Below are 18989 nucleotides of genomic sequence, written 5' to 3' on the forward strand. Positions count from 1 at the left end.
TACACTCTGCCAACCCACCCCTAAAAATATTCATAAGAATTTGATGCAATGGTTACTGACAAAATAAAATGTAGCCTTTTCTTCTCACTTTTCAAAGCCACAATAACACATGGTATTCCCATGAAAGGCTTGAACGCTTAGACCATTGTTTTAATGATGTTTTATAAATTAAAGCGAATAAGAAACAATACCAAAAGATGAAAACGATAGAATAGAGAAACAAGAGAGGAGAACTTTTCTTATTCATCCAAATGTATTTATCTTTTTTAAGTGTTATACAATATGAATTCTTATGCCTTTATTTTTAATATTATATAGAGGCATACAAAAAGTAACCATGAAGGTTAAGGGGAAGGTTACGAAAGGTGTGGAGTCATAACCATGATGGTGAATAGTAGTAATGGGGCAGTATTTACATTGTTGAGAAGAGGAGTGGACATTCATATTATATACTTATAATAGTTCATAACAGAATCATATTAAAACTCACAATGTAATAGTTTGCAGATCAAAAGAAGAAAAAGGATTAGTTGTTGGAGAAACTCTAGTGGATCGTCACAAATGCCCAATTTGGCTCCATGTGAAAATTCTTGACACTCATGTTCTACACACATTTCTTGTTTCACTTCATTCCACGACCCATGCCTTGGCGGCTGGAACTAGCACATAGCCCAAATGTCGGTCAACATACTTAAAAGCTAAAGACAACACTAGCATTGCCCCATAATCATGCACATATTGTAGTGTCTCAAAAGCATCTTCATGTATTAGATAGAAAACCAAACCAAACATCCAGCAATCTGGTATAATTACCTTTGAGAGAGATGAAAAGGAAAGGAAGGAGTCATGAAAACATTTCTGGAGCAGAAACTTAAAAGTGCAGGACTCAACAAAGACATTCCAATAATGTTAGTGAGTGATGAAGATCCACTGGACGTTCCAAGATTTCTTATGACATTAACACTCCTCGTCCACAAGAATTGTTGATCCATTGCCAACTCCAAAATCAAATAAGGATGTCATATCATCATCAAGCAGTGTTGGTAATGGGGAACCCTGAGAAGTCCAAAACAGCTTCTGAACATAAATTCACAAAATTTTAACACTGATAAATCTGCAGCAACTATAATAAAAAACACAGAGAACAACTGGTTGTGGAAATTCAAAGAAACAACAATAGTATAATTATTTTTCCTTTTCCAATAACGGTGGTCCGGGCAATTTGTTGGGGGTCTTACAGTAGCAATGGACGTAGAAGGAATTCCTTGCATGGCTTTTAACGTTTGGGTTCAATAACATTCACCTTAGTGGGACCCCCCCGCACCATCTTTCCTTGCACACCTCAATTATTCCATCAGGTACCTACTACCTCTCAAACACATGGGCTGGATAACTGCATCTGCCATGGACTTAGGTAGATGGGAAAAAATCACCTGGCATTTTTTGTCCCTACTAGCAATATTTATATATTGCAAATTAGGAAAGGAAGCTACTCTTTTCAGCGCAGCCGTTTCTAGCATTTTTCAGGGGTTAATTAGTTGAGGCAAAAGAAGAATTTATTTTGGATAGGTATGACCTTATGGCTACTATTTACTATACTAATTCAGTTTTACTCTTGTTTTTCTTTAGTTTTACTTATCTAGTTAGAATTGTATGTAATATCCTTCTTAAAAAAAAAAGAGAGAATTGTATGTTATAATTAAAATCATTAATAATCGAAACAGCATTTAAAAAGAAACTAAATTAGTGGCACTGGACATTGAGTTTAAGCTTTTTTCAGGAGGGTGAACACACTTACATGACATAAAATGTGGGGGTTTAGCACCTAAAAGTCATATTTAATGTCTTAACGTAAACTACAATCAAGATTAGCCTACTAAAGGATTCCATCTATTACTTACATCATTTCTCAAGATCAGAAATAAAAAATGGAGGATTCTCGCATGAAGTCATCCATCCTTCCGCATTCAATAGCATAAGGCTTCGTTACCTGACTTATCAGCCAGCAAGTAAACTACTTTAATCCCCTGCCTGGCCGTAGCAACTATAGTGATTCTTGGAATCATGTGCATGGCTCCATGTCGCCATACATATTAATGGGAGCCCTAACGAGTGCTACGAGTGAATGCGTAGCTTTGTCTTCTCTTATGATATTTTGAGTTCTAGTTAGAGGTGTGATCTATTTTATTATATATATGATGATAGCACCAAAAGGGCGGAGACTTTGACAATGGAGAGTTTACCATTGCTGGTTATTCCAGGAAGAGCGTCTGTGCCAAAAGACTTGCAGCCGATTCATCTATTCTATTAGTTCTTCTCTGACAGAACATTCTCTTTAAGCCCTAATACTGATCCTATTGCCTACCACCAAGACCAGTAAGACCAAGAGGAGCGGATTCAATAGCATCGGCGAGAGAGAAAATTCCTATTAAATTAGCTTTCCTAGGGAATAGAATATTCTAGAAAAGGCTACACCAAAGAGTGCATCATTCTTGAAAAGGTCGAAGGATGAAGAAGAGCTCCAAGCAAGAGATACTATTCACTAAAAGTAGCTAGTAGGTGAGAATAAACAAACTACCATTTAAGCTGACAGCTACACAGATTCACCACTACTTATGAATTCTTACTCCTACTCCCAGACAAACTAAGAAGCAAGGAAAGAAGTAACTCAAGGATAATGCTCTCTTCACTTCTTTAAGTCACTAACATTTCCAGTTCTTAGCTCGGATTAGCAGGCCTGATCATTCAATCATACGTCATGCCTCCAGAGTGACTTCATTTCACATTATGAATATTGGATTACCTGTTAGCTAGAACTAACATCTGTTGTTAGTTTCTTTAAGTCTTACCTTCTCTTTAAGTTCGATTGCAGGATTAATGCTAATAAAAGCCAGAAAAGACGCTGGCACAATCTAGATGAAAAGCCAGTCCACTTTATCCATCCTAATAATCAGGGGAATGAAGCATTTAATCTATCTTACTTCTTGATTAAGCAGCCCTGAAATCACTTTACTCATGCATTTCTAGTATTGTATTAAAGTCTACAAGATAATAAGCATCTTGCTTTTCTTTTCAAGATATACTAAGCGCCAAGCCTATCTGTATCAACACCGAGAAAATTGTATATAATGTTCTGTGTTTCTTTGTATATAGTATAAAATGTAGTATATAATGTTTCTTTACATAGGTTCTCAATATCTTTATTCAAACTTGGAATATAGTTTAGTATATAATGTTTCTTTATATAGGATACTTTGCTCAATATCTTTATTTATTTAATCCGGCTTTTTCTCAAGAAAGGGGTTACTTAACCTTAACCTTTACTGCTCCCTTAACCTTCCCGCCGCCTGCTCCTATCTGAACTTCTTCGTTCTTCCCTTTCTCCTAAAACATACCTAGGTTTTGGCAATCACTCTACTGACAGAGAACCTAAGAGCTACCAATAATCTTTTAGGCAGGCAGCGGAAATGGTAAATGTCGTCCTCCTTAGCAATGACTTCTTGCTTTACTCTTCACCATACAAAATTATACTTTTTCTTGGATCACCGGATACCTTAAGTCAGCAGCTCCCTTTGAAGATATAGTTCAAGTATGAAATTAATAAAAATTTGATAGTTTAGGGGGGTTTAGCACCTGAAAGTTATAGTTCAGGGGGGTAATGTAAACTAGCATCGTGTAAGTATGAAAGGGTAACGTAAACTAGCACCGTTTAAGTATGACACTAATAAAATTGTGATAGTTTAGGAGCGGTTTGATCCATTATATCATCTATTAATGAAATCTAAGTGACTGATATGTACCTCTTCTTGAAGAAACAACTTTGGCTTAACAGATTTTATCTTGAAGAAACTCTCACAAAGGATTTTCAGCTTGGCGACCTGAATTGAACCAGAGTTGAGTAGAGAAACTTAAACCATAAGAGGAATCAAATGCTTGTCCAGTAAATGAAAAAGATCATACTGTTGTTGTCGCAGGCAGCTTTTTAGTCAATGGGGCTTTCTCACCAATTGATGCTGCAACACACTTAAGGGTAATAGCTGCACAGAGGCGAGCATAAGTGGTAAGTGCATTTTCTTAAATCAGATTATAAACTCTAATTATGGAGAAGTTTAGAGTTGACATTCCATACAAATGAGGCTCGATGACATCTTTTGTGGAACTGTTGCTCCATTTGCAACCTTTTCATTCTCAATCCCATGAAATTTTTTCAGCTCTGCAAATCTGCACCAATTAGCACATACTTTGAGCGCTAGTAGGATTCCTAGTTAATACTCTTAGTTACTTTTTGATAACCAGTTAATACTCTTCATTACTTGAGAAACAAAAGGAAACTAAAGTAAATGTAGTTATCGGATGAGTAAACGTTCTAACATTGATGGTGTAAAAAAAATTCATTATCAGGTCATTCGAAAGGCAACAGTAGATAAATTTTCTATACAAATATTAAATTGGCATCTTAAAAAAAGGGGAAACAATCTTCTAAAAAAGGTCAAAATAAACTGATCATGTGAAACTTTTAACACTGTTAGTGCATTTAACTTAAATATAAGCGAGTAAATCAAAAAACAGAGGAATAGGTTGAGGTATTTATTTTTTGATGTAAGCACTACAATTTTTTTCAAAACATCACCTCTAAAGTCTAAACAGTTTGTACCAATGACACAAGCTAATATATTCCAGAGACCAAATATACCAAATACTGGCTTCTTGATATTCTAGCCACATCAAAAATATTTGAAGACATATTTAAGTCGTAGATAAAATAAATACCTGGGGTGAAGCTTCTTAATTTCCTCTGGGTTATCGTGGCATTTAGACATGACCAAACGCACATACCTGAAGAAGGATTTTGAAGTCTATTATCGGAAAATGACTCCACTAAAATAAATTAATGTACCTCAAGATAGTGTATTTTCCTAAAGAATCAATCAGCAATAACGTAAAAACACTAGCCTCATCCCACCAATGCTTGCAAACCAAAAAAGGACAGCTGGCCTCACCCAAGAGAAATCACAAAGAAAGGTCTTCAGATTTGTTCAAGATGTCCTTTATGTGGTCAGGTTTGTAAAAGCAATGAGAATCTTTTCTTACACTGCAAGGTAACTACAAATCTCTGGTACATTTTCTTTTGTATTCTTGGCATAAATTGGACTATGTCTAATTCTGCTATAGATTCCTAAACTATTGGAAGAGTGTGGGGTGGAAAAGCAATGTAGAAGGTTGGTGGATGATCATTCCAGCTTGTGTATGGTGGATTTTTTGGAAGGAAAGAACTCAAGAATTTTTAAGACACTAGCAATTCCATCCAGACCTCACTTTGTGGGAATACACTGGGCCTGTTGTTGTTATTGTAGCAATTCCATCCAGAAAATCAGGATGAATTGTCTTAGTGTCTTTTCCTATTCTGGTGTAAACAGAAATATAAAGGGAAGTTCGGGATTTGTTAAGAGTTAATTGGTAATGTGTGAGTTTGCCCTTTTTTTTAATAACCGTGTTGTCCGGGCCAGCTTTCGCGCACCTCGACCAAATCCAAGGGATAACTCTCACCTCCCACCAGCAACACATACCAGGTAACACTGGCCAACTAGGCTAGGACAGATGGAAACGCTAGGACAGATGGAAACAATCACCTAGTGTTTTTTTGTTTCTACAGGGATTTGAACCTGAAACCTCATTTTCTCAACCCACTTCATTGACCACTAGGCCACACCCTTGGGTGCAACAATGTGTAAGTTTTTGAATCTTGTGTAAAACAGGATTCCTCTATACTTTTGTTTGTAAAGTTCACAGCTCGGGAGCTTTTAGGTTCTGAGCTTTACTATTAATACAAATGGTTACCTTTCTCCAAAAAAAAAGGGGAAAAGAATTATCAAAACTAGTTAAGAATATCACAATAACCAACAAATAATATGCCTCAAGATTTGTGAAATTCAAACAGAACACATAAATAAACGGCCTTAAGTGAGTGAAAGGCTTTAGCTTTTTTAATTCATCTCACAGTACGATGTATAACAGCTATAATAGACTTCTCAAGGAACAGCTGATGCAGGACTAAGAGATAAAAGAACAAGAACTTAATAAGAACTTCCCTTTAGATTTTTAGCTTCTGTTAGAAGTTAAATTTCTCAAATAAAATTTGAAGTTAAGACTTTAATACATGGACTGACACCTTTATGATACATGATGGTTCTTGGTTAACATATTTCAAACATAAAGAGACTAAAATAGGTTTTACCCCCATCCACGCTCCCAAAAACGAAAAGAAAGGAAAAAAAAAAAGGAGGAACTAATAATATAGGTGATTAAATTTACAAGTACAGCTGCCCTTAACACTAACGATAATGAAGATTAGTTAAAGCATGGTTCTCAACAATAAACCAGCTACATTTTTGTATTTATGATTATTCAGTAGACAACACAAGTGAAACTAAAGAGTATGATAAGTTTAAGATTAAAAAAGAGCCAGCAATGGTAATTAATAGAAGTAAGATTTCTAGATGCATAGGTAAATAATAAGTAATGATCTTGATATAATCGCTATGAATTTATTAGCACATGCTACATAAGAGAAAGAACATACCGAATTTCAGATTCCTTCCTCTCTCGAGGACTAACCTGAAAGAAATAGAAGGATCAAAAAATTTGAGCAACTTCAAATGCTTGCAAAAATGAGCCAATAGAATATGGGGGATTTACCTGGCTTCCATTTAAAATTTCAACTTTTGCAAGGCGAGCAATAAAAACAAACCGGGGCACGCCACCTTTCCCTGGATCTGCTATTGGATTCTCAGAAAGCCTTATATCCTACCAAAATTTGACCAAATAACTGAATTTGAAACAAGATCCCAGGGCTTGTAGTGAGTTAAACTTTTTAGATGCTCCACTAGTGTAGATAGAAGGCAAGTAAATTGTGGATCAATGCAGTTAGCAATTGGTTTTTAATGATAAAAGAACTTCGACGAAGAAGAGAATAATGGGACTTCATTTTCTTCTTTACAGCGATAAGAGTTGCACATACACATCCTCTTTCGACATGTCAGGTTAGATCTTTCCGTTATGTCATACCAAATAGACCAATGCAAGGTTTAAGCAGTCAAAAATTTCGAACATCTTTTTGACAACTGCAGTATCTGTAGAATAGTTTTTTTAAGAAGATATACTCTCTCTTTTTTTTTGTTAAGGTAAATAATTTTATTAACATTTGGGGTGAAACCCTGCAAACATATACCAAAAAAGAGAACCTACACTAAAATATGTTTCTCAACAAAAGAGGTCAATCCTCTATACAAATTGGGACCTTGCAAGCACACCAAAAGTAAACTAGGTACAAAACACTAATCTTTAATTTTACAAAATCAAGTTCCACCCCTTCAAAAGCCCTCCTATTCCTCTCTTTCCAGAAAGAATACTATCTCTAGAATAGTTGTTAGTCAACAGCAATATTCTTTTAAAATTTCTTTATTTTATTTGTTCGGCTATAAGTTATGCCTGATAAATACACTCAACATTCAAACACTTCAAGAAGAACCTTGAATGTTGGAGGGAGCTGAAACAAAAGTAGCACAACTACATTGTGAAAGACAAAACTATAGCTCAAATTAGTGACAATACGTACAGCTTAAACATGGCTATAGCTTTAAAAGCTAGCTTGCACTTAGCCCTTTGAGTCTTATTGATGGAAAAATTATTTTATTGTACCAATCCAAGAAACGTCTCAAATATAAGTACAGAAAAATCAGCTACTGGCACAATAAAAAACCACCCAAATCTATAGTTCTCATTGCCCCATAATAAATGCAAAGAGAACAGGTTATCCCTTGAGTAAAATGCAAAGTTCTAAATAACAAGAACCATTTAGATACAAAGTGAGATCCAACGGAATAACCACATTATGTCGCAATTACCATACCAGCAACGTGTTTTGGAAGATAGTGGAAGATAGAGTTAAAAACACACATGCAGTGGTTGCATAATTCCAAGATATGCTTCTAATGTGTAACACTAAAAGGTTTAGATCACTTCATATGAAGCTTCACCACAAGAATTTAGATCCAAACACCGGTTTAATTTATTACATTTGTTTTCCAGATAGAGTTTAACCTATAATAACAAATCATTATCCAAATAATTCATGAAAAAATATGCAATCAAATCAAATGGTCTGTACTTTAAAAAAATCTTACCAACAAATTAGGAAAAAGATTAAGAGTATCAATAGAAGAAAAATCTTCAATTTTGTTCCCTCCTGTAGATGCAACAAGTAACCTACCGGTTAAGTCTCAATTAAATATTCAAGATTAATGTTAACTCTAGAAAGAGTTGAGTATTACCCACAAGAAGGCAACAAAGATTCTGGAAAGGCCTAAAGCTTTCCCCAAGAAGTTCATGACTGTTGGGTGGTTTAGATAATGAATTATGATCAGGGTACCAGATATGACTGATACAGTTGTTATTCAAAAAGAGCTGTTCCAATCTGAATGTAAGATGGCAAACCAAAATCTCAACGACATGCAACATAACGGTAATGTGTTTGACGAGGGCTTTAATTTGCATCACCTTTTTAACTGTGACAACTTCAAGATTTCATCCCAGGAGGCTATAAAGTTATTCTCCAAATTGAGAAGACGAAGAGAATCAAATCCATGAACAATATCTGAAGATAATGGCTGGAAAGGAAAAAGAAAATCTTTAAGCAAATCAGTGAATAAAGTATAGATCTTTCTTTTTTATAACCATGGTGTGTGAGCCAGCTTGCACACACCTCAACTAATTCCCCACCAACACAAGTACGGGTAACTCTATCTACCAAGGCTTGGACAAATAAAAAAAATTACCAAGTGTTTTTGCCTATGGCGAGATTTGAACGTGAGATTTCATGATTCTCAACACACTTTATTAACCGCTAGGCCTCTATCTAATTTATATAGATGAAGAGATTCATCATCGTATTTCACATGGAAAGATCATTTAGTACTCTATTGGTTACAGACATGAGAGTGGTAGAATAGTAATTGTTCTTGATGTCAGTAACTAGGAAATAAAGTATGATCAGCGGTCGGCACTTTACGTAGAGGACAGAAATAGTAGGAACATTCAAACAATGCCTTTCATATGAAAGTTTAAAAAAAACTCTGTGGTAATTCTGGAACCGACATTTTCTAGAAATTATCTGTTAAATTGATTTTGACCCGGTTAAACGTTCTCCACCTAACGGCTGAATACAGTAGCAAATTTCATCGTCCCAATTTTCACGTTACAAACAAAAGTAATTACTTGTTATTACCATGCAGAATCTAATAAAAACCAGAGTGGTCAATATGAGAGTCGAGATACATGAATTTTCTTGTCCAGCTAGAAGAAATGGAATAACAAACTAAATTTGACATTCTATTTGGAGTATTTGGTTTTGTATCCCACAATCATCTTGTGACCACCGCTGAGAGCACCTCCCCAAATTCCTCTAATGATCAGTAGTCATCCTCTATCTCGCATATGATTCATTCCCTCCAGGAAAATGATGATGATCCAGGTATAAAAGCAAAGGTAAAAGCAACGTTGGAGCTACAACGAAGTTTCTGCAAGATATTTGCAACACCTTCTCTAGCATGCTTATGCATATATCAATGAAATTTGAAGGAGTTTTACTAGTGAATTAACACTTGTTTGTTTTGTTATGTTCTAAAAGAGAGAGAAAGAGAGATCACAAAAAGATTAAAAAAAAGATGAAAAGATAATGGCAAAAGCCAGTTATTTATCTTCAGTTAGAGAACTACTAATAAAACTTGTGGATAATGACATCAGAAATTTGAGACTCAACTGCCAATAACTCTAATAAGGGAAAACTCACCGTTATTCCTCTCAGTTTGTTTCCCATCAGATGGAGCTCTTCCACAAGAGGGAGAGAGTCTTTAAGCATTTCGACCTGCCAAATCAAATCTGGTACTCAATAAACGATTAAGTTAAAATGCAAGAAGACAGCAATAAGGTTGCTCTCACCTGTTTCCAACATATACCAGTGTGGTTCAAAACAACAACTTTGATGTGATTTAGCAGGGGCATCCCACTTATATCGTGAGACATGATGTTGTATGATAAGTTCAGAGTTACAAGAGCTGGTAAGTCTTTACAGATTGCAGCAATTTCCTGCAAAGATATGCTTGCTCAGCTAAACCTTAGAATAGAGAGCGCAAAGAACTGGTGCCACTGTTGTGAATAAGACAATGCACAAATTAATGAACACAAAGAGTCCTACAATTAATGATCTGAGTCCTCTTTTCGACGTTGATTGTCTACATTTTGCAGTCCAACTAAGTATTATGAAAAAAAAAAGGCTGGACTCAAATGCTTTCTCAAGGCAAGGTCAAAGTTGAGTAGGCCCTTTTAGAGTTAAAACCAATATATCAAATAAACTAAATTCTGAGTCGAAAGGTGTTATGGAAAAGGAATTCAGCACAAACACAATCTTACACTCTCCTTCCATTTTGATATCTAAACTTCAACCCAGTTCACATAACAAGTTTTCAGTCTAATATTCAAGACACTTGCAATCAAACATACCTTTGAATCTATTCCACTTTCAGATGCAATTAACCATTTCAGATTTAAACCATGATCTGTTGTTCTCCTAGTAACTAGTTCACCTTTTTTACTACTTATAAAAAAAAAGTTTGTCTTCTATGAAGAGCATGTCATGTGGTCAAATTGACTTCTCAATTTACACCCAAAATCAAACTATATCACCATAAAATTGGACAAAGTAAAAATCATCACACCGCGTAACCAGTCAACAGGTAGAGAGTGCTTAAGAAAAGGATCTGGTTACAATCTGCTATATGCTAAAATTACACAACCAAACAGAATAGGATGCAATTTCACTCAGAGAAGCAAGCATTACCCTCCAATCAAAAAGCAGATTTCCAGTCAAATCAAGCTCCTTTAATCCTGCGAAAAAGACGTGTAAAGTTCATGTAAAAGATTGCTTCCTGTTAGAAAGCTCATGGGGCTGAATCATGAAACTGAATCAACTAATATGTAAGCAAATGTCAGCAGATAGAACGTAACAACAGCAAAACGGAAACAACAACAAAAATCTCTAACTAGTTAGGGTCTGCTATGAATTCTCAACATCCATTTGTTCCATCAGCACATGTTGCATTCCAACGCTCAACTTGTCTTTTAAGACAAATTAAGGGTTTTCTACCACGATATTCTCATTATTTTTTACTGATATATGTGTCTACACATTCCTGGCAACTCTCACCTAATTTTAAGTGTACAAACTTGCTAACCTTTAATCCCGATTAGTTGTGTGTCACATATATGGATCCTTTGTTTCATTGTGCTATGTTATTCTTAAGACCACATGGAACTTAGAGATTGTAGGTCTTTTGACTCTTAAGATGAAAATACTAGTATACGTAGTCTAGGGGAAAAGTGGAAATCTTTTACAGCTCAGGAGGATAAAAGAAACTCGATACACTTCTTTTTCTTGCTTTCAGTTCACTAGGTCATGTCCAACTTTTCACGTACTTAATAAATAACAAAAACAACATACCCAGCGTAATTCTACAAGTGGGATCTGGGTTTGCAAGTATTTAATGTATTTGCAATTTTTACACCGTCATCGACTTTCAATAGTAAGCTGTAGATTTAACAACTTCAAAACATGCAAGGCAAATAAATTCCTCAGGGAGCAAGACTACTTACCTCAATATTTCAACACTACAACCTAAATATGTTTTGGTTGCTTTTCCATGTTCAGATAATTAAAACAAGAAGTTCAGTGGCATTCATAAGTATCTTGGTCATATTGCTTAAGTGCACATATAATTGTTAAAAACTTTGCTAGATTTCTAGACCTAATTTTCAGTCTCTTCTCTTTCCAAATTGCATTCTCTACTGATTTTCAAACCTATATCATGAGATGCTGCAATGGACACCTAAAACTCTAGACAAAACTGATCAGCGTTAGGCAATCCTAGTTCCTGGTTCCTTTGAACCTCAACTCTATTGTCTCATCCTTGATCATCCAATCTAACCTTCAACCTTAGCAGAACTTTCATTCACCAGCGATGTTCATATATTTAATACGATCAGCCATGACCAAGGCTTGGAAATTAATCCAATAATTTTTTATTTTTTTTTTTGATAATTGTGGTGTATGTGCCAGCTTTCGCGCACCTCAACTAAATCCACGAGATATCTACCACCTCCCACCAGAAATAGATACTAGGTGCATAGGTTTACTCGACATCAGTGCTAGTACATTTAGCAGGCTTGGATGTTGTAGCAGACTCCCGATGGATTAGCATATGCGTATGGAAGCTGATCCGGCTAATTATCATCATGTGAAAAAAGAAATTTAAAAATAAAAACTATCATCTATTAATTCTTTCAGTTCAATCAAACACCCTGTTTTCATCTTTGTTTCGTCCCAACACCGTCCATATTCCAACGGAAAATTTCACAATAGTTTACATATTCAAAAAAATGCAATTTCAACTCTCATTACAGTAGAAATTCTTTTTTTTTTCTTTTCCAGTAACATTATATTAATAGTGAAGTCCAGTACAGACATTTGATCTGCCCCCCCCCCCACCACCACCATACACACAAAAAAAAATCCAATTTGCAGCCTTTCTTTGCCAAAGCATTAGCCACCTGGTTAGCTTCACGGTAGACATAATGTAAAGGAGACCAAGAGCTTATCTAAGATTGATCTGCAGTCATCTACAATATTAGTGTAAGTATTGCTGAGTGATAATGTTGATAGTTTCCTGCGAATCAATTCCACTAATTAATGAGTGCAAGCAACCCGTGTTGAAGAATTATTTAAAGGCCACTCAAAAACAGCAGTGATTACTGCAAAGCTATTTGTGGTGAAGGGGATACATTTCTACAATCCAACTTTCCAATTCCAATTGCAATCCCTGATAATACCATTCAACACTTCTCCAGCTGGATCACTTTTGGCGGCTCCATCAATATTGAGTTTGTACCAGCCAGACATAGGTGGAATCCAGCTGATGTATCCCATACAGATATTCATATTGACACATCATCCTTTGCAGGGAACTCTTCCTTTTTATGATTGTATCAAGTCAACAACAACAACAACAACAACAACAACAAACCCAGTGTATTCCCACCTAGTGGGGTCTGGGGGTTAAGATGTACGCAGTCCATACCTCTACCTCTGATGAGGTAGAAAGGCTGTTTCGGATAGACCCCCGGCTCAAGACACGAGATACCACACAAACACATAGTAAAGAACAGAAGCAGATTACCTAACATAAATACGGCACCCATAAGTAATATAAAACAGAGGAAAGCAAAGGAAAGCACACAGATTCGTAATAAAACATGGAACACGGAAGACGGAATCATAACAGGAATAAAACCCCCACCAAGTAATTCCCTACACTAGCGGCCCAAACTGGCCCTAATCCTCTGCCGAAATTCGCGCCCTCCAGACCTTCCTATCTAGGGTCATGTCCTCGGTGAGCTGTAACTGTTCCATGTCCCGCCTAATCACCTCGCCCCAGTACTTCTTCAGCCTACCCCTACCCCGCCTAAAACCATCCAACGCTAGCCTCTCACACCTACGGACCGGGGCATCCATGCCCCTCCTCTTCACGTGTCCGAACCATCTCAATCGTGCTTCCCGCATCTTGCACTCCACTGAAGTCACACCAACCTTCTCCCGGATAGTCTCATTCCGAACTCTATCCCCTCTAGTCAGTCCACACATCCAGCGCAACATCCGCATTTCTGCCACCTTCATTTTCTGGATGTGGGAGTTCTTAACTGGCCAACACTCCGCTCCATACAACAAGGCCGGACGGACTACCACCCTGTAGAATTTGCCTTTAAGCTTGGGCGGCACCTTCTTATCACACAGCACCCCCGACGCGAGTTTCCACTTCATCCATCCCGCCCCAATACGGTGCGAGACATCCTCGTCGATCTCACCGTTACTCTGGATCACAGACCCAAGATACTTGAACTTATCCCTCTTACATACCTCTTGTGCTTCCAGCTTCACTACTACCTCATTCTCCCGCCTCACGTCATTAAACTTGCATTCCACATACTCTGTCTTGCTTCTGCTCACCCTGAACCCTTTAGACTCAAGAGTTTGCCTCCACACCTCTAATTTGTCATTCACACCCCCTCGAGTCTCATCTATCAGAACTACATCGTCTGCAAAAAGCATACACCACGGCACCTCCCCTTGAATGCGCCGCGTCAACACATCCATCACCAACGCAAACAAAAAGGGACTAAGAGTAGATCCCTAGTGCAATCCTGTCAGGACAGTGAAATGCTCTGAGTCTCCTCCCGCCGCCCTCACCTGGGTTTTCGCTCCACCATACATATCCTTAATTACTCTGGTATATGCCAGCGGTACTCCACTCACCTCCAAGCATCTCCAAAGCACCTCCCTGGGGACTTTGTCGTATGCCTTCTCCAGATCGATAAACACCATGTGCAGATCCTTCTTCCGCTCCCTATACTGCTCCATCAACCTCCGCACCAGGTGGATTGCCTCCGTAGTCGAGCGGCCGGGCATAAATCCGAACTGGTTTTCCGAAATAGACACTATCCGTCTCAGCCTCACCTCGACCACTCTCTCCCAGATCTTCATAGAGTGACTCAATAACTTAATCCTCCTGTAGTTATTGCAACTCTGAATGTCCCCCTTATTCTTATAGAGAGGGACCATGGTACTCCACCTCCACGCCTCGGGCATCTTTGCCGTCCTGAAGATTTCATTAAACAATCCAGTCAACCACCTTACACCAGCCTCTCCAACGAACTTCCAAAACTCCACCGGTATCTCATCCGGCCCCGTCGCCCTACCCCTTCGCATCCTGCGGACAGCTTGTCTAACCTCTTCTACCTTAAAACGTCTACAATACCTAAAATCCCGACAATCCTCTGAGTGCTCCAGTTCCCCTAACACAATAGCTCTATCCCCTTCGTCATTCAAGAGCCTATGAAAATACGACTGCCATCTCTTCTTAATGTGGCCGTCCTCCACCAACACTCTACCGTCCTCCCCCTTAATGCACCTCACCTGATCGAGGTCACGACCCTTCCTCTCCCTAGCCTTAGCGAGTCTAAACAACTTTTTCTCCCCTCCTTTCTCCTGTAACCCTGCATACAAGCTCTCAAAAGCGGCCGTCTTAGCTGCCGTGACTGCTGACTTCGCCTCCTTCCTCGCTAACTTGTACTCTTTCCTGTTTACCCGCTTTTCCTCTTCGTCCTTACTTTCCACCAACTTAGCATACGCCCCTTTCTTGGTCCCCATTTTCTTCTCCACCTCTTCATTCCACCACCAATCCCCCCGACGGTACCCGGCTCGGCCCCTAGAAACACCCAACACCTCACTTGCATTCTCCCTGATGCACCTTGCCGCCCTGTCCCACATACTATCCACATCCCCCCTACACTCCCACACCCCCATTCCCGCCAACCTCTCCCCTATCTCCCACGCATTCACTGGCGTCAGGCCGCCCCACTTAATTCTCGGTCTACACTCCTTAGTCCTCCTCTTTCTATTCTTCTTTATACCCAAGTCCATAACCAAGAGCCTATGCTGGGTCGAAAGATTCTCACTCGGGATAACTTTACAGTCTTTACACAACGCCCTATCCCCTTTCTTAAGCAACAAAAAGTCAATCTGAGTCCTGGCTACCGCGCTTTGAAAGGTGATCAGGTGCTCGTCCTTCTTCGGGAAGCCCGAGTTCACCACCACCAGCCCAAATGCCCTCGCAAACTCCAGTAGGGTCGCCCCCTCGTCATTTCTCTCCCCAAAACCAAAACCCCCATGCACGTCACCAAAGCCTCCCGGTAGCGCCCCGATGTGCCTGTTGAAATCCCCTGCTACAACAATCTTCTCCGAACTAGGTACGCCTCTCACCACCTCCTCCAAAGCCTCCCAAAACCGCATCTTCTCCTCCCCCTCCGATCCCACTTGCGGCGCATAAGCACTACACACGTTCAGGGTAAACCCCCGAACAACCAACTTAATAGTCATCAACCTATCGTTGATCCTCTTCACCTCCACTACCTGACCTCTAAGCTCTTCATCTACTAAGATGTCAACTCCATTCCTACGCCTGTCGCTCCCAGAGTACCACAGCTTGTAACCATCCACATCCCTAGCCTTAGACCCTACCCACTTGGTCTCTTGGACACACGCAATGTTGATCCTCCTCTTCCTAAGAATCTTCGCAGCTCTATGGACTTACCCTGAAGGGTCCCTATATTCCAAGACCCAACCCTCAGCCTACCGTCCCGCCCTCCACTACCCCCCCCGCGGCCAAACCTTGGCCCCCCTCCCACTCTCGCCCTCTCCTCATCCCCCGCCCCCACCACGGCCCCACTCCCCAACCCCCTCGGACATGACCCTATCCACCCATTACCGCCCACAGCCACCACTACACGAAAGTATAGGAAAATATATAGATATACACGGTGGTAGTATCAAATCAGCAGCAAGGAAATACAAGGCTCACACAAATTCAAAGAAATACTCCCGAAACAAAACTATACTCAATTAGGAGGCAAACACCACCGGACTCAACACCCACCGCCCCAAATACAGTTTCCCAGCCAATAACCCAATCCAAAGCAGTGGAAGAAACGACCACAGCAACAGCAACAACAGACAACAGACAATGTCCACAAATTCCACGCAAGTCAAGGTACAGGGGCTACTACTAGCATAATACTAAGAATGGAATATGAAATAATGAAATAAAATGGAGTATGAAATAACGAAAATAACAAAGGTTAGAAGTCACCGGATTACGCTTGGAGCTGCGGCTGCTGGAGACGGAGCGGCGGCTGGCTGGCTGAAGACCGAGGTTGGGGGGAGTGCTGGTGTACCCCGCGGGGGGGGGGGGGGGGGGGGGGGGGGGGGGGGAAGGGGGGGGGGGGGGGGGGGGCCGGCGGTCGGGGCCGGCGCCGGGGACCGGAGGTCGGGGCCGGCGGTCGGGTCGGGTCGGCGCCGAAGGTCAGCGACGGCGCCGGGGACCGGGGGCCGGTGCGAGAGAGAGGGAGAGAGGGTAGGGAGAGAGAGAGAGAGCCATTTGGGCGGCGCCGGAGGTCGGCGCCGGGGGCCGGAGGTCGGGCTCGGAGATCGGGCCGGGTCGGCGCCGACGGTCGGCGACGGCGACGGGGGCCGGTGACCGGTGCGAGCGAGAGAGAGGGTAGGGAGGAAGAGAGAGAAGAGAGAGAGCCGTTAGTTTAGGGAGGAAGAGCCCTATGATTGTATCAAGTCAAACTCGGAAAATCAATTTGGAATAACTGTAAGCAAGAAGCTTTTGAAAAGATGGACAGCCAACTATAAATGTGAATGACAGAATAAACACTCCAGAAAATAAAAGCCTGCAAACTCATATATTCCTTCCTGGCCAAACCTTAATAAATCAATAATCAGTATGATACACAAGAAATAAGAAATTTCATAATCGACTTCCTCATAATTAAAGTCATTGACTTCAGGTAACAGAAAATGCAAGTATTGCATAAGTTGGAAATGACAAATCGAAGCTTTAAAATATGAAGGAACAATCATGTACAATTAGGAAAAGTAAGCACTTGAAGAAACACATACTTACTTGGTATAGTTGTATTGATATGACCTGGGGGTCCAGCTGAACTAACCCCTAAATAAGCAAGTGATACACTTGTCAACTCCTCAAATCGACTCAGCTTGTTTTGAATTTTATCTATACCCAGCAGCTCAATAGAAACCTTTTTGTTTGTCGCAGAAAGAACATACATCTCATCTGGAGCATAATGCACAAGAAATTTTTTTAAAAAAGTGTATAACTGTTCAAAGAACGAAGTCTTTGTTCAGCGAGATAAGAAATGACTGCAAATTAAGGTAAAAGCAGGAGCCAAATGGACCCCGTCATTGAAAAGCATATATTCCGAGCACAAGAAACTAACAACCCATGCTTCATTTAGTAGGTATAGATAAGATACTGGGAGATTGACTTCCTAACTTCCATGCTTTCTGGAACTACACAGTGAGATTTGCTGGCTTGTTCACTTGACAGATTAGTAGTCGATTCAGAGAGTTGTAATCTTCCGTTAATAGGGTTAAATCACAATTTCTTTTTAATGTGGTTATATCACATATCTTTCAGTGCATAAGTTCTATTTTGCCAAAAAAATCAGCCCTCTAGTGAAAACAAACTTTGGATACTAATTTGACTAACCAGTATCATTTGAGGGTCAAAAGCACACCTTAACTATCCAAGTTTTTTGGATTCCATAACTAAACTATTGGGAATGTGAGTTTCCTACCTGAACTATCACCCAGCTGTCAGCGAAACACACCTAGACGATGACCAGACCAAATGTACATTTGCCTACAAATACTTCTACTCTTCTAGGCGTATTTGGCCATAAAATCTTCATCCACCTAGAATATATAAAGGCTGTATTAGCTAACACATTATTTCTTTTTTATATATATATTTTCCTGTTGATTTCTTTAAAACTCAGTCTCCCCTTCCAAGCCGAAGACACCGACGTCACAGCTGAGACGAGACCACGACTAAAAAGGTGGAGAAGATGTTGGATGTCTCAATGGAGAAATAAATTTTTATATGGTGATAATTTTTAATCTTTAAACTTTAACTTTTAACTTAATATTCATTTATAAAACTCTACCACGATGGAATTGTTTTTCCATGTGGCAGAAATTTTAAATAAAAGAGAATGTAGTACACACCGTCAGTCGAGGTGTGTATTCCTAATAATTAGGTGATAGTATAGGCAGAAAACTCTTACTCAACTTTTCGGGTGTGAAACTCAAAATATTGGAATAACTCAGTGTGTTTTTGACCCTTTAACTACAAAACCAAATGAAAATACTCCCTTTGTCCCATATTAGTTGATCATCTTACTATAAATAGTTGTCCCGAATTACTAGTTAATTTACTAAATCAAGATTGAATTAATTGTAT

General features: G+C 39.4%; 1 protein-coding gene across 8 annotated transcripts; it reads right to left on the minus strand.

The window, feature by feature from the left end:
* Window positions 1-212: 212 nt before the first annotated feature.
* Window positions 213-17801, minus strand: LOC107839081 (tubulin-folding cofactor E; the record flags this gene model as incomplete). 8 transcript variants are annotated; one of them, XR_007044139.1, is given in 15 exon segments in its annotated part: window positions 213-653; window positions 814-1056; window positions 3801-3878; window positions 3961-4037; window positions 4130-4221; window positions 4771-4836; window positions 6581-6615; window positions 6697-6804; window positions 8184-8245; window positions 8331-8473; window positions 8557-8666; window positions 9848-9922; window positions 9997-10143; window positions 10895-10941; window positions 17631-17801. XR_007044139.1 is itself a non-coding variant. In XM_047395804.1 (14 exon segments), coding segments are annotated over 14 exon segments (1310 nt in total), but the record flags the coding sequence as incomplete, so codon positions are not given.
* Window positions 17802-18989: the final 1188 nt, after the last annotated feature.

This window comes from Capsicum annuum, chromosome 8, assembly GCF_002878395.1.
Source record: "Capsicum annuum cultivar UCD-10X-F1 chromosome 8, UCD10Xv1.1, whole genome shotgun sequence".
NCBI classification, from domain to species: Eukaryota; Viridiplantae; Streptophyta; class Magnoliopsida; order Solanales; family Solanaceae; genus Capsicum; species Capsicum annuum.